The sequence below is a fragment of the Fusarium pseudograminearum genome, chromosome 3 (assembly GCF_000303195.2).
Source record: "Fusarium pseudograminearum CS3096 chromosome 3, whole genome shotgun sequence".
In the NCBI taxonomy this organism is placed as follows: Eukaryota; Fungi; Ascomycota; class Sordariomycetes; order Hypocreales; family Nectriaceae; genus Fusarium; species Fusarium pseudograminearum.
In genome coordinates, this window is record NC_031953.1 from 568,163 (window position 1) to 582,767 (window position 14,605).

Genomic DNA, 14,605 nt, shown 5'->3' on the forward strand with positions numbered 1-14,605 from the left:
GCTACAAACTGAATACAATAGAACTATGTTGCAAGAAACACTTCTCTGTTTCTATAAATACTGTGATTTTATGAGAATAACTTAGCTGTATTCTAGACTGTACATGTCTATCAGCATCTCAAAAGCAAGCAGGTATAAAACATTCTTTTCCCGAACCCTTTACCAGGAATCATATCAGTAGTTTGTATCCGATACATATATAACACCCAATCCATCATATACACATGCGGTATCATTCCAATCCCAGCGCGTATAAAACTTTCGCCAAACAAACCCTCAACGCCATCCCAAGCTTAATGAAACAAAATACACATTTTAGAGCCGATTACTGAACCTCGCCAACTTTCTTGCGTCGAATGCTGCCGAAACGCTTTCGCAGACCGTCACTCAATTTGTGACGACCTGTAGAGTTGTTGCGACGAATGTCGGTGCCGTTTGAGTACTCTGGGGTTGTTCGAGGGCTCTCGCTGAAGCTTCTGTTGTGGGTAAAAGCAGGACGTGTGCTGGTTCCCATGTTGGAAGAGAGTTCATACTCGGCGGGTCCACCACGATTGCGCTTGTGCTCCTTGAGGTCCTTTTCATATGTGTAAGAAGGCTCACCCTTGCCCTTGAGGTCATCAGGATGGTATTGCTGTGGGGGTTAGTAAAGGTTCTCAAATCTGTCTCGGAAATACTTACAATGCCATCCCAACGCTTGTACGCACCACCCATGGCGTCGGGTTCTCTCATGAGATCAGCACCCTCCTCATAGTTGATGGTGTTTCCACTAAAGTCCCGCTCGCCGCTGGGAATGACGGCAGTACCCTGAAGAGGCATCTTTTTCTTGAGGGAGTCTTGAATGTTTTCTCTTGGTGTCGCACGGAGAGCTTCTCGGTTAGACTCCTCTACAGCTGCGACGGGCGAGTACTTTTTGTTGCGATTGCGGCTTGCGAGAGTTGCGTCATAGGGACCGCCATGATGATAGGTTCCACCAATAGTATCGAGAGCGTCAATGGTGTCAGTCATGGGCAATTGCTTGCGTCGCAGGTGAGGGGCGCGATCAGCTGCGCGAGCCTCCTTTCTAAGGATGTCGAGGGGACGGTGAGACATGTCGCCTGGGTATCTTTGGCTCAGTGAGCGTTGACGAGAGACTCCGCAGTTGCTGGCGCTAAAGCTGCGGTTGTGCTGAACCTGAGGTCGGTTACGATGGGCAGGAACTCGAGCGCTGGCCGAGCGGTTGACGGATGAAATATTAAACGGGTTGGACTCTGCCGGGCCAGGAGGAGAGTTTGGGGGAGAGATCGAGACCGAGGGGACAGATGATTGACGTCGCGAAGCTGCAGCGTCTGAGAAGGGGTTGGAAGAGTGGAAGCTGTCGCGAGTTGGACTGGCAGATGTGGGAGGAGTAGGATAGCTTCCGTGACGATGTTTACGGCTTCGATGCTTGTTTTTGCTCTCGTGGTCTTTGGGGTTGTCTTTGCTTGAAGATGAGTTGGAGCTCTCAAGAGAATAGCTGCGGAATTGAGCTGAAAGGTTACCAATGCCGGTGTCTTGGTTTGGTTCAGGTTCGTTTAATGGATCAAGTAGATAAGCCTTGGCCTAGAAGTCAATGTTAGACGATGATTAAATAGAGTGATGAGTGGTGTGTTTTTAGGAACGTCATCAGGCTTGCGTGTACTTTGGGCTGTGGCATGACCCAAGTAAGCATGGTTGGTTACTTGGCTTGCATCAAGAAACGGCCAAGCAGCCGCCAATCTTTGTGATCGACATTGACGCAAGGCGACCAACACAGGGGATAGCGATAAGGGTCTTTTTGCTGACGTCTTTTTTTCCATCACTGAAGAGTATTGGGATGACGTTGGTTTAGGGAGCGGACCCTGAAGCGCTTGAACCAAGGAACGAACAAAAGAATGGGCCATGATGGTGGGAGACAAGGGTATCACTTTAGCTCAGGTAAGGGTCCAAAACTTACCCATTGCTTGTCACTGGTGTCCGTCATCGTGGCGACGGGCTGTTTGTTTCGAGTTGCGCAAGTCGTTGTTGTTTTGTCAGTGGTCGAAGAATGAAGCGATTCGATTGTAGTTGCGATGCTGCGGTACGATGTAATGCGGTGCGATACGGACAGATGCGATGACTGCTCTTTATTGGGGCTTGCGATGCAGTGTCTATTCGTGGTTGTCTTTGTTCCGCGACAGAGATGTTGTCTGGTGTATTGTTTGGTGTAAGACAGTAGAGGGTAGGATGGAAGAACAGAAGAAGTAAAACGGTGGGATGGATGGGAGGACATGCAGCCTCTTTATTTAGGGAAGGTACGGCATGGCACCCACCATGATCCCAAAGGGAAAAAAGAGAAGCTCTCCATTTTCTAGCTGCTCTAGGACCCGGAGTCTAGGTACATGCGCAAGGTAAGGCACAGGTCCTGGGTTGTATGGATGTAGATCTCGAGTTAGAGCGGTCTCGTCCCCCCTCCATCCCCATCATGCGCCCATTCACAATCCTCCCATAGCGGGGTGAGCAAAGCTCCCGTGATGCGGATTCTAATTCTAGGCGCTTCGTTCGTCTTTGGCTCGGACGCTATCGACGCCTCGTTAAACGGATGAGACTGAACCCAAGCGCCTTACAAGTCCCTTGCAGTCAAATTGTCTAAACGGGAGTACCGAAGTCGGTACTAACGTTACATGGAGAAGCTACAGTACATACTGCACCTCTAGGTGTGGTTTGGTGTGGCAGTTGTCACATCCACCAACTGACCGGGCTCTACATTAGCTAGGTCCCGCATGTCAATCCTCAGTCATTCGCGTCCATCAGTCATGTCTCGCCCATTGTGATCCGATCCCCTTTTGTCTGGTCGTGTCTTCCAATCGCGGCAGTCTCGGAAGTAGACAACGTCAGCCAACACGAGATTTAAGCTCAACAATAGACAACTGGCAGACAGACAATCTATAGCATGGACAATAGCATGAAGAAAGAAATAAAACAGCAAGGAGAGCCTCGTCAGTTTGTCGGGTCAGGTCAGGTGAGCATTAATGCAGCAATGTACAGGGTCCAGGTCTAAGCTCTCTCGCTACTGCTTGTAGGGACCTGGCCTGACCAGACCAAACCTGGACGTTTTAGTCCGACGGCGTTGTTCTCCAATCGAGTCACTTTCCATCACAGAGGCTAAATTAAAAGTTGGGATACAGTAACGCTCGGTCCCCCCCGAAACGGGTGACAGCTGGCAGACCCTCTCTAGGCTGAATTAATGCTCAGTGGATATTTAACAGACCGCTATTAAACGGTTATTCATTGCCCACGATAATTATCTACATTGATTATCGAAACAATTAATCTGTATTTTTCTCATTGTTCTATCTGTGATATCACACCTAAATCTTGCTTGCGCGGCCCGCAACTGACGCAACAATAAGCCATGACGTCCCATTGCTACCCTATTCCAATTGATCAGCAACAGCAGATATCGGATCTTGCCATGACAAACCTTTCAACGTCAGTCCCAAGGCTAGTGATCATATTTTTATCAGCAAATAACATCAGACATGCCTACAGATAAAGAGACTAATGAACAATCGTCATCATCAGAGTTTCAGCCGCTTTACTGACAACCACCGTTACTGACCCCACTACGGGAATAATTGCCGCGCACTCTCAGCCATGATCAAACGCGCACTCCAGACGCGCAGACAACAAAGGGCCGTTTACCCGTCTGAACAACTAATAAAAAACATCATTACAAATTACGTCTATATGACGTACAGTTCCACGGAATAATGGCTCTCGTCGACTACTCTTCCTCCGGGTCCGATTCGGAGCCCGATACGCAACCTGTCAAACGCCGTAAAGCGGTTGACGGCTCGTCCCGGAGTACAGACGGAGATAGTGCTGCGGGTGCTTCTTCTATGCCGCCCTTGCCTGATACCTTTCATGATCTGTATGCTTCCACTGTTCGACAAAGTGTCGTTGATGATCCGAGTCTGCACCAGGGCCGGAAGCGTCATATTCCCCATGTAGTTGGCAACTGGCCCAGTCATGTATACACCGAGTGTGAGTTGTCGTACATGAGACCCATTGAACGCACAGCTAATTCATCAGGGCATCCATCTACCGAACAGCATGGACTTCTCACCACTCTTATCGCCGACATTGAAGAACAAGTGTCGAGTGACACCAAGCTCTTTAATTTCCTGACCAGCGATCTGGGATCACCTCTACCACTTCACATCAGCCTATCTCGTCCGCTATCACTCACAACAAGTGCCAAAGACGAGTTCCTAGATAAGATAACAGAATCCTTCAACAGCAGCGGCATCGCACCCTTCACCGTCAAGCCCCAGAGCCTCGCATGGTTTAGATCGCCAGACTCGGACCGCACGTTTCTTATCCTCCGGGTTGCAAGCGGTCCCGACACCAAGCCTTTGAACCCAGAACTTACCAGCTTGCTATTACGGAGCAACTCGGTAGCAGCACAGTTTGGACTGCCATCGTTGTATGCACGATCTCCAGACGAGCCAGTCGGGGGTGCGTTCCACGTCTCCATCGGGTGGACGTTTCATTTACCAGGGGATGACATGTCGCTCAAGACGCTGCGACTCTTTAAACAGTCCAAGTTTGACGATATACGCAAGTTGGAGATTAGCGTGCCGGGCGTCAAGGTCAAGATTGGAAATGTCGTGAATCACATTGCGCTTAAGACAGGTCGAAGCGGTGCACCCAAGTCGACATCTTTTCTCAAGTCGTGATATTCCATTGTACGTCATTGACTGTAGGTTTAATACATACTGCCGAAATGTCCGAGCAAGCCGGATGAACTTGACAGATGAGATCCAGAATATCGGGGTCAATGGAACTTGCGGGTTGCTATGCCACCAGCGACCATTCCGAGATTTGAAACCTTGTTGGGTCTAATAAGAAGAATTAGTTGCGAATCGGAACTTGTGGACTAAGCATCAAAAGCAACGTTAGTCAAGCGGATTGTTCGGAGGTGAAAAGGAAATACAGTGACATCATATGACGTGGCATGGATTGAAGAGGGAATCGAGAGCTGAGAAGAGGGTACAGCAGCTGAACGTCATGGAATGCAACATGAGGCCATTTTGCAGACTCACTCTACCTACCTAGGGTAGCTGTCGTTTGAGCAGTTGAGGGATGAATGAGACTGCAAGAGACACGGGAAGATGATAATAAAACAAATGTAAAATGTGGGAGCCACGTGCTTTGATCTCAACGGTTTTGCATTCAATGAGAGAATATACATGGTATCAGGGAGAATAAAAATGTCATGATTATTTGATGTTATTTTGTGCGTATCTGTATGAGTTTACTTGGTACCGCAACATAATGCCCTGCATGACAGTATAAATGATTGTATTTGGTGGTGTCTCACGACTTCTAAAGTCTAACAGCGAATTGATTGTATAAAATGCACCCTATGATCAAGGGTTAAGGATGAGGCTGATAACGGTGGTCGTGGAATTGTTTGGAAGATCAAACGGTCGTTAGGTCCCTGAATGAGATCCCTGTCACTGTCATTAACCCTCAAAATGAGCATCATGCCGTCGATCAATGTTGCATTGGAGGGGTAATAAATAATCAAAGACGACAAGCACGACAGTTTTGTATAGAGTAAACAGGAGCTATGACTTGTTGCAGAATAAAAGGACAACAAAATGTTGGATCATTCAAGGGCAGCTTATCAGAGACATGAGAAGAAAAAAGAAGCCATTGGTTGCCCGAGGAAGTATTATTAGACTTGTAGCCAAGCCAAACAAAGATTGGCTGACTTCTCATCAAGCTCATTCGTGATCTAGAGATTTTACAAACTCAAGGGAGTCGTTGCTGAGGCGAGATGGATAAACTTAGGTGATACAATAGAAATCTTTTGTTTACTTTCGACTGCCCCTCCAAAACCAAAACTCAATCTACCCCACTAAATCACCCAGTAGCCAGTAATCGTCCCCCAAATTAGGGATCCAGCCAAGTCTGGATAGGCTCCTTCCCCTGTGAGCACTGTTGTATCAGCCATCATCTCATCTCATCCCATCTCATTGCTCTGCTCTCCTCTGTTTGTCTTGCCTTGCCTTCCATTTCAGGCCTCGCAAAACAAAAGTCGTCCTCAACACCATCACCATTTTTTTTTTACTTCCTCCATCTTCCTCCTCTCTTCTTTTTTCTCTCCCCCATCCCATCTTTCTTCCTTCACCTCCACCACAAGGACATTAATATCTTGGTCTTTTCGTCAAAGATACATCATTGTCTTTTTCTCAAACTCTTGACTCTAACATTTTCCCATCGACTCGACTCCTTCAGCAGCTTTCTTCTGAAGCGATCCCTGGCCAAACCGCTTGTAGACGACCCCTCGTCTCCATATCAAAGTTCCTTAACCCGGGAAATCTTTGACCGCCTCCGAAGACCCAACCCAGCCTCGCGTTGCGCTGCGCAAGATTTGAACTCTGCCGATCTCGCGTGACATCCAAAACAACATTCAGATTTTTGCGTGTACCGAATCGCGCCTCTCACCAACACAATCCGAGCTGAATCGCGACATCGAAAGGAATCGCTCTATTGCCGAAGGAACCTGTTTTGACCCGCCCTCACCAATCGATCGGCCGAGCTCTTGTGCCCCTCCCCGCACCCTCGACAATTTGGAGCTCTGCTCTCCCCCTCCCTCGTCAAAACTCGAATAAACAACAAAAACCACAGAAAAAATGCCTTTCGACATCGACACCACCCGCCGGAATAAGGCGCCTCGGCCTCTCTCAGACTCGGAACGCGCCCGCGTGGAGGAGTTTATCGACTCAATCCACTACTCGGCGAGATACTCCGACAGCGAATACGAGTACCGTCACGTTCAGCTCCCCAAAGCCATGCTCAAGGCTATCCCTAAAGACTACCACGACTCGTCAAAGGGAACCCTCAAGCTCTTGTGGGAGGAGGAATGGCGAGCTCTTGGCATTACTCAGGTACGCCCTTGCCACTGCAGCAATTAGACAGGACTAACAATCGCGCAGAGTCTAGGATGGGAACACTACGAAGTCCACGAGCCAGAACCACACATTCTGCTGTTCAAGTATGTCGTCACGGTAGTCTTGCATGCCTCCAGCTAACAGTTTCCAGGCGACCGCTCAACTTCCAACCACCTCAGTAATCGACAGATCCCCACGACTCAGATTTCCCCCCTTAATGTACCATACATATTTATGCACGGAGCCCTCGGTGCCACACGGATCCTAGACGCAAGTTCGCTCATGGTCGCGATTGTTCGGTCTGTTGAGATATAAAGAGAAAGCAAACAAAGAGACTTTTATGGTTCAACACGCTCGCAAACGTCCCATACAGTGTTTTGGCCTTTCCACAGCTACCCCCGAGATGTCAAGGGAGGTCTCTTACCAGTCTCTTGGGTCCATGTCTAGTGTATGACGTATAGACGGTTGTTTGGGCGACAGGGCGAGCGCAAGGGGATCTTGCTCGCGATGGATCAGGTCGACAAATTGGATCCGCCCATGCATGTGCATGTCCCAACAACCAAGACATGGGGTACATTATAATATGGAGTTTGGATCTGGAACGATCCGGGAAACGCGCCGCGTCGGTGTTTGGTTTGGTTGGGCATTTCAACTTTTTTATTTTTCTTTATCCAACGTGTTTGTTTCAATGTCTCTGATTTGGAGGCGACTGGGATTTTCTTCTATCGGGACAAAAGATGATGAGTATATCGCATCTTGGCGCGGATGAAAAGGAAGATGTGCTCAGTGATACCCTTTTACGAGGAAGAGCAGGGCTTAATTAAGCTAGCAGATAGATGCAGAAGAAATGATGAAGATTAGAAACCGACTGATTTAGGATTCAATGGTCTATGCAGACTGCAGAGTGAGTATGGCCTCATGGCTTGTGGCTGTAACTGTTGTTGAAGCGCCACAATTGTGAATCAATTTAGTGTGGATAGAAGATGTCATACGAGGGTCTTGGTTGGATGTCTTGGAATAGGATGATTTGTAAGTCATTGTACGAGCAGTTGTCTTTATCGTTAAAGACACAACTACAGTCAGTAGATATTATTAGACATGATGGGCAGTTCCGGCAGATGAGATGGTCTGATATGGTGGCCTAGTTTAGTGCCTAGATGCATGGGCATGACCATGACCTCAGACTCAAATTGAATAGCTGTCATCTTTGACGGAGCATCTAAAAGTGGCAATCGATGGTCAGTTCTAGATGCATTGCTTCGCCTCATGATATCGCCAGCGTGGCATCTTTGTACTTAGTATTCTTCCTTTTTTCTGTTATGTAGTTTTGTAAGCTCGAGTTTGTTTATTTATCATTCAACATCTTTCATTCCCTGCATGAACTGTCTTCCATTGTCTTTAATTCATGCAATCGACAAGAAGCACTAAATTAAGGTACCGTTGGATAAATTGACTTGCAACCTTTCCCCTTCAAGACAAGTGTTGCACTTTCATCGCCGCCCGCCGAAGCCGTCAACCCACTTTATCTTACCTTGATACGTCGCTTCTTCTAAAACGTCAACTCTACAACAAGTGCTCAACTTTCTTTTTTTTTTCTTTCGAAAGCTTATAACTATTGATCGCCTTCACTCGCTGGCGATTGATTCACTGTCGTCCGCAAAATTGTTATACCTACAGTCTCACATCTACTATCGCATCGGTCGCTGCTTGGGCGCTCTCGAATTACAATGAAGTCTGCTAGCAGGCTGTTTTACCTCTCCGTGTTTGCTCTATGGGCTGCACCGGGTTCTTGCGAGAGTTCAAATGATGAATGCCATGTATGTTTATCCTTCCGCCACACCAAAGCTTCAGTGCTGACATATCACAGATCTCACCAAAGTCCATCGTTGGCGACGCCTGCGCTTCCTATTCCACCCTCGACAAACTGAACCTCCACACCAAACCCGCCATCGACGACCTCACCCAAAACACCGACTTTTTCTCCCACTACCGAGTCAACCTCTTCCACAAGAAATGTCCCTTCTGGGATGACGAGAATGGCATGTGCGGCAACATCGGCTGCGCCGTCGAAACTCTGGACAACGAAGAAGACATCCCCGAGATCTGGCGCGCCCACGCCCTAGGCAAACTCGAAGGCCCTCGTGCTAAGCACCCCGGCAAAAAAGCCCAGCGCCAGCACCCCCAGCGACCCCTCGGTGGTCTTTTGGGTGAAAACGTCGGCGAGAGCTGTGTCTTTGAGTACGATGACGAATGCGACGAGCGAGACTACTGTGTCCCTGAGGACGAAAGCGCTAGCTCAAAGGGCGATTACGTGAGCTTGGTCCGAAACCCCGAACGATTCACTGGATACGCTGGCGACGGCGCCAAGCAGGTCTGGGACGCCGTCTACCGGGAAAACTGCTTCCAGAAGAGTTCGTTCCCCAAGTCTGCCGATCTCGGTCAGTCTGGATGGCAGCACGGTCCTGCTGCTCAAGACTTTAAACAGATCCTCGATGCGGCTGGTCGCCAGGCCCAGCTTGAGGAGCGGCGCCAGGAGAACCCCAACACACCGTTTGTCGCAAACACTGGCTTCGAGGTTGAGGATGAGTGTCTTGAGAAGCGTGTGTTTTACCGTGTCATGTCGGGAATGCACGCCAGCATCAGCACCCATCTGTGCTGGGAGTTCCTCAACCAGACTACCGGACAGTGGTCGCCCAACCTGAGCTGCTACGAACATCGTCTGCACAAGTTCCCCGATCGTATTGGAAACGTCTACTTTAACTATGCACTCATGACCCGCGCCATCGCCAAGCTTAGCCCGTACCTCCAGAAGGAGGAGTACAAGTTTTGTCTGGGTGATCCCTCCGAAGACGCTGCCACACGCGCAAAGGTCCTTGAAGTCACTGAGAAAGCCGCTAGTGTTCCTCAAATCTTTGACGAGAGTCTCATGTTTGTTAACGGCGAGGGCCCGTCTCTGAAGGAGGATTTCCGCAATCGCTTCCGTAACGTTAGTCGTCTTATGGACTGTGTTGGCTGCGACAAGTGCCGTCTCTGGGGCAAGCTTCAAACCGCTGGTTACGGAACAGCTCTCAAGATCCTTTTCGAACTGGATAACAACAACGAGGACGTCCCTCATCTCCAGCGCACTGAGATTGTCGCTCTTTTCAACACGTACGCTCGTATCAGCAGCTCTCTCCACAATATTGGCGAGTTCCGTAAAATGATGGAAGCCAAGGTTGAGAACGAAAAGGTCGCAAAAGAGTTCGACGAGGCCACTGAAACGGACAGACTGCGCGCAAAGCTTGAAGCCGAGGCTGCGGAGAATGACCAGATTGACGATGCCATGAGGGAGTTTATCGAGCTACGTGCCAAGGGCCCCGAGGAGGAGTCCATGATGGGTCACCTTGAACATGAATTCGCTCAGTTCAAGGCTGTTTTGCGCATCATTCTCAACGGCTGGATGCGCACCCCCAAAACACTGTAAGTTTTATACCCGTCCTAACTCATTCAATTACTAACAATTACAGATGGGCCATTTTTAAATACGAAACTTGGCGTCTTTTCCGCCTCTGGGTCGGTCTTCCTGTTGGTCCACGAGTGTGGTCGTTTGGACTCCCCAACGTTGACCTGGGCAAGGATGAGCTGTGAAGGTGTACAAATGCGATTGCTTTTATTTACTGTTTATATGATGATTACAAATTGGAGAGGCATCAATTGGCGTTTGTAGGCATTTCTTTGGCGTTTTTAAGGGTGGTATTTTAGCATGAGTTTATACATGTTGACGTATAAATATACTTCAGGAGATACTGGTTTCCATTTGAACTTTGAGCCTAAGATGCGAAAGCCAGTCATGAGTGAGAAAGACGTAGTATATCTGTGCCGGTCACTTGTCGTCGTCTTGACACTTGACAAAAGACGGCGGCGACTGTCGACGGAGACTCTGGCAAAGGGGGCGCATACGATCATTAACGTCTGGAATAAAGGTCTAGTTACGTCCAGACTTACATCCTCATTTCTCGTTTGAGCCAGTCGTTGTAGTCCCAAAAGGTTACTCCCTTGATAGGTGGCTCAACGACAACGCCTTGTCTCCGCGGCCTGGCGGAAATAACCTTTTGGGATTACAAGACCTGAAACCAATAGATAGTCCAGTCCTAGGCAGTACGCAGGGTCACGATCAATTACCTATATGCAGCTGCTCTACTGAGAAGGCTCGGGCTTCGGCAAATACCGAACCATGAGGGACGAAATTAGCAGGTCAGCTTATACTACTAAGACTGTGCTTCTTAGACTACTTATTCCTGTACCCTGAGACTAGACAGAGCATAGAGAATAAACAAGTGTTTCTATTACAGCAATCTGAACTGGCGGTGTGTTAAAGTGCGATTGTTCTTATTCCCATTGGCTTGTAGATCACTTCACTCCAAGAATTATTCCTATTTAGTATACTCCGCAAGCATTTCTCTTTGCGAATAACAAGGATAACAGGCAGAATCGTCTCATTTCAACCCTCAATTTACAATTCTGTAACTTTACTCCAGTTATACTGCAACCTCTCGATGTCCTTCTTCTTGAATATCGTCTTAAACATACTGATTCCAATTGACATGTGGTAATTGGGGGCCAAAAGAGCTGAGAGCAGGGGATTTTAGGCTTTGAGGCCCCCAAATGATGGGAGCAGGGATTGTAATGTAAGGCCCGGGGGGTTGGAGATGTGACGGAGGGAGTGTGAGTGGGTTGTGCAGATGCGAGTAAAAGGGGATATCTTGGGATGGGAAATGATAGAGGGATGACGAGTGATGACGAGTAGAGGGAATTAATTATGTGGCATTTGCTGAGTGACATGGAAGCGAGGTATCTCATGCATTGATACAGAGGTATATGCCGAATCACATCACATCACATCACAGCCTTGTCAACAATCATATCGCTTATATAAATCCGAAGCCCCTGCTGAATACTAGTTCCCGATATCCTGTCATAAAAAGCAAGCAATACCCCATTTTCAAGGTCCTTTTGCAAACCTAAACCCGCATCAGTGAAACAAGCGGTGTTGGCTGTTGGTTCAAGACATTGCCTCAACCAATGACATCTCAAATGTAATACAGGCCCTACCAGGCTGGCAGGATTTAGATCGGTGGTCCACACCCCTTTCTTACCGACTGCTTGGGTTCTTTTTCCCAGTCCGTTGGGATGGGTTTCCGAGGGGGGAAGGTAGTTGCAGGAATTGTATTTTGTTGCAAGTGTCTGTGACATCTAAACGTGGATAAAAGGCCCGTCTGACTTGACGCGGTGCTTATGTCCAAGATGAGACATATTTCCTTTACCAAGACACGTACGTCGTAGGTTCGCCAGACATGCTGCCAAAATGAGACATCCCCCCTGCGTTTACCAAATCCCTGGGTGAACGGGAAGCCCGAGCTTAGAGACAACTACAGCCCCCGGAAACCGGATGTGACTCCGGTGCAGCTAATGGGGCCCGGATTGCTGGGACAGAGTGGGTGTGGTGGCCGTTTGACGAGTTTAGTTGCCTTGCACTCGAACCAGATACTCGGGTCGTCCTTTGTGTCGGTAGCGGGAGGGGGAGGAATCCCTGTTTCATTGGAAGCTTTATAACTAGCTGTCAGCTCGCCATGATGTGATGGTCAATCAGTTTCTCAGACTTACTTGTCAATGCATTTTGTTACTATGGATTTATTATCTGGTGTTGGAGGCTGTTGCTCGTCGACTGATAAAGTTGAGAGTGTGGCTAGTAGGGATAGCAGTATTAGTCTTGATGACGGTGCTTATAAAAGGTATGTCTTGGTCTTGTTTGGGGAAAGGGAACTAACGTGGTGACAGATATACTCCTGAGCGTGTCAAATCCCCCTTCTCTTTCGATCTTGGGATATTCGATGAACCCAGTCTTCATGGGCCGACGCTCCCTACACCCAGTATTGCATCTTCGCCTTCAGTCGTTGCGCCAATGGATGTCTATCTTCGATGCAACGAGAGCCACGAGTCCAGAATGATGAGACTCAGTGGTACAGCCTCACAACAGTACAAACATACCGAGCTTAAGGATATTTCCCCTGCAGGGACTTGTAGTTGGGAGTTTGTCTCAGCACAGATACCAAACACTCCAGTGCTACAGCCTGCACTCACTCCCAAGCCAACAGCCAACTCTTCTCATACAAGCGGAAACAAAAATATCTTTTCGGGCTCGGACATGTCTGAGCTTGCGTTGTCTGTTGATTCACAGCCTATGGGTGACGATACGGAGAGGTACGAGGAGGCTATTGCCGAATACAAAGCTGCTTCTAAGCGATACAAGTATGAGTTTCTGTTCCTTTAGTCGGTTTAATACTAACAAGTGTAGGCAAATCAGGTCAAAGGTTTCCAAGAGGCCTCGTATCTTTAAGGATCGGCCAAGACGTAGGGGGGAGAAGAGGAAAGCGGATGAGCAAAAGAGGGGATAGTTACCAGTTGTTTGTATGTTTCATTATTATGTCGGTATTATTCCATTGTATAAATTATTCATCGCTATTCCTCGGTGTCGCGTGCCCTCAAAGAGTCGTAGTCATAGGTGCACCATCCTTGACAATATCAATACTAAGCAAAAAAGAGAAAAACACCAAAAGCAACTTTACACATTAGCCACATACCTCATCAAGGGGATTACAACATACCGTCATACTGCATATACCCAAAACATGAATCTCAAACCCCCCAACCAACGCTTTCCCACTCATCATGATCCTCTGATGCCTCCACGTCCGAACCGCGCCCAAAAGAATCGTCCCGATGGAGAAGCCGTAACAAGTCAAGGCTAGGGGTTTCCCCGTGATAAAATAGCCAAAGGTCTTTGCGTGATGGCCCTCGTGACTGAGCGTAAACAGCTGAGCGACCATTGTTCCCACCATGGACATCATAACCGAGGTGCGCAGATACCCTAGAAAGGTCCTTTCGTTTGCTGTGAGCATGTTAGATGCACTGAAACCCATCGATACTACATCACTAGACGACGTGGATCGAGTTCTTCCTCCAATCTCCTATTCCTCCGGACGATAACATACCCAGATGATCCCTCGACGCTGAGAGGTCTACCTCGCAGCTAACATAGTCTTTCCAGAACTTTCCCAGGCTCGTCCCTGTCTTGATGTGTGTAGGGACAACCCCTTGCGGCACTGCGGTGCGTGTCTCTCCGTTGCTGTTTCGGGGATGGGATTCATCTTCGCTTTCGTTGCGTGAACAGGACTGGGAATGGCGTAGACGAGAGCGTGGTCTAGCGAGGTCTTGGAGTGAGTATTCTGAGTTTGAGCGGGTTATGTTTGAGGGGCGTAGCATGTTGTAGGGGTTAGATAAGAGTGTATTTGACCGCTAAGAACTATCTTCTATGAGATTTGTTGAAAGAGAAGATGAGGAGTGTCAATCGTGGATGACCATGTGCGGATATCGGCGTGTACAAGCGGAGGCTCCGAGCGCCGAGCCGGCCCCTCTTAGCCGGACACGGGGCCCATAGTCCACAAGTCCGGGGATCTAAGACAGAACTTATAAGTAGTTAGTTATTGACTAATAGCAATAGTGTATATAGGATCTGACTGTGCTACAAATCTAGAGTTGTTCCGTTCGTGTTCACAACACAGACAGAGGTATGATACAGTTCAATAGCCTTCAACGACATTCCATGCATCTAAAACACAACAGGCAAT

At 48.3% G+C, this 14,605-nt stretch overlaps 7 protein-coding genes across 7 annotated transcripts, besides 3 other annotated features; 5 read left to right on the forward strand and 2 right to left on the reverse strand.

The window, feature by feature from the left end:
* Window positions 1-325: 325 nt before the first annotated feature.
* FPSE_03976 (uncharacterized protein) lies at window positions 326-1,978 on the reverse strand (the record flags this gene model as incomplete). The annotated part of the gene is made up of 3 exons (XM_009257094.1): window positions 326-631; window positions 679-1,578; window positions 1,952-1,978. The coding sequence occupies 3 exons, from the start codon at window positions 1,976-1,978 to the stop codon at window positions 326-328; spliced, it is 1,233 nt and encodes a 410-aa protein (XP_009255369.1).
* A 65-nt stretch (window positions 1,979-2,043) lies between these two features.
* Window positions 2,044-2,112: a microsatellite.
* Window positions 2,113-3,746: 1,634 nt separating this feature from the next.
* On the forward strand, window positions 3,747-4,715 carry FPSE_03975 (uncharacterized protein; the record flags this gene model as incomplete). Its single annotated transcript, XM_009257093.1, has 2 exons — window positions 3,747-4,020; window positions 4,069-4,715. The coding sequence occupies 2 exons, from the start codon at window positions 3,747-3,749 to the stop codon at window positions 4,713-4,715; spliced, it is 921 nt and encodes a 306-aa protein (XP_009255368.1).
* Window positions 4,716-5,516: 801 nt separating this feature from the next.
* On the forward strand, window positions 5,517-5,680 carry FPSE_03974 (uncharacterized protein; the record flags this gene model as incomplete). The annotated part of the gene is made up of 2 exons (XM_009257092.1): window positions 5,517-5,554; window positions 5,626-5,680. The coding sequence occupies 2 exons, from the start codon at window positions 5,517-5,519 to the stop codon at window positions 5,678-5,680; spliced, it is 93 nt and encodes a 30-aa protein (XP_009255367.1).
* A 317-nt stretch (window positions 5,681-5,997) lies between these two features.
* Window positions 5,998-6,021: a microsatellite.
* Window positions 6,022-6,680: 659 nt separating this feature from the next.
* FPSE_03973 (uncharacterized protein) lies at window positions 6,681-7,120 on the forward strand (the record flags this gene model as incomplete). The annotated part of the gene is made up of 3 exons (XM_009257091.1): window positions 6,681-6,935; window positions 6,984-7,042; window positions 7,090-7,120. The coding sequence occupies 3 exons, from the start codon at window positions 6,681-6,683 to the stop codon at window positions 7,118-7,120; spliced, it is 345 nt and encodes a 114-aa protein (XP_009255366.1).
* Window positions 7,121-8,665: 1,545 nt separating this feature from the next.
* FPSE_03972 (uncharacterized protein) lies at window positions 8,666-10,565 on the forward strand (the record flags this gene model as incomplete). Its single annotated transcript, XM_009257090.1, has 3 exons — window positions 8,666-8,755; window positions 8,806-10,397; window positions 10,445-10,565. The coding sequence occupies 3 exons, from the start codon at window positions 8,666-8,668 to the stop codon at window positions 10,563-10,565; spliced, it is 1,803 nt and encodes a 600-aa protein (XP_009255365.1).
* A 1,237-nt stretch (window positions 10,566-11,802) lies between these two features.
* Window positions 11,803-11,823: a microsatellite.
* Window positions 11,824-12,602: 779 nt separating this feature from the next.
* Window positions 12,603-13,248, forward strand: FPSE_03971 (uncharacterized protein; the record flags this gene model as incomplete). The annotated part of the gene is made up of 2 exons (XM_009257089.1): window positions 12,603-12,709; window positions 12,756-13,248. The coding sequence occupies 2 exons, from the start codon at window positions 12,603-12,605 to the stop codon at window positions 13,246-13,248; spliced, it is 600 nt and encodes a 199-aa protein (XP_009255364.1).
* A 211-nt stretch (window positions 13,249-13,459) lies between these two features.
* Window positions 13,460-14,240, reverse strand: FPSE_03970 (uncharacterized protein; the record flags this gene model as incomplete). Its single annotated transcript, XM_009257088.1, has 3 exons — window positions 13,460-13,537; window positions 13,583-13,866; window positions 13,970-14,240. The coding sequence occupies 3 exons, from the start codon at window positions 14,238-14,240 to the stop codon at window positions 13,460-13,462; spliced, it is 633 nt and encodes a 210-aa protein (XP_009255363.1).
* Window positions 14,241-14,605: the final 365 nt, after the last annotated feature.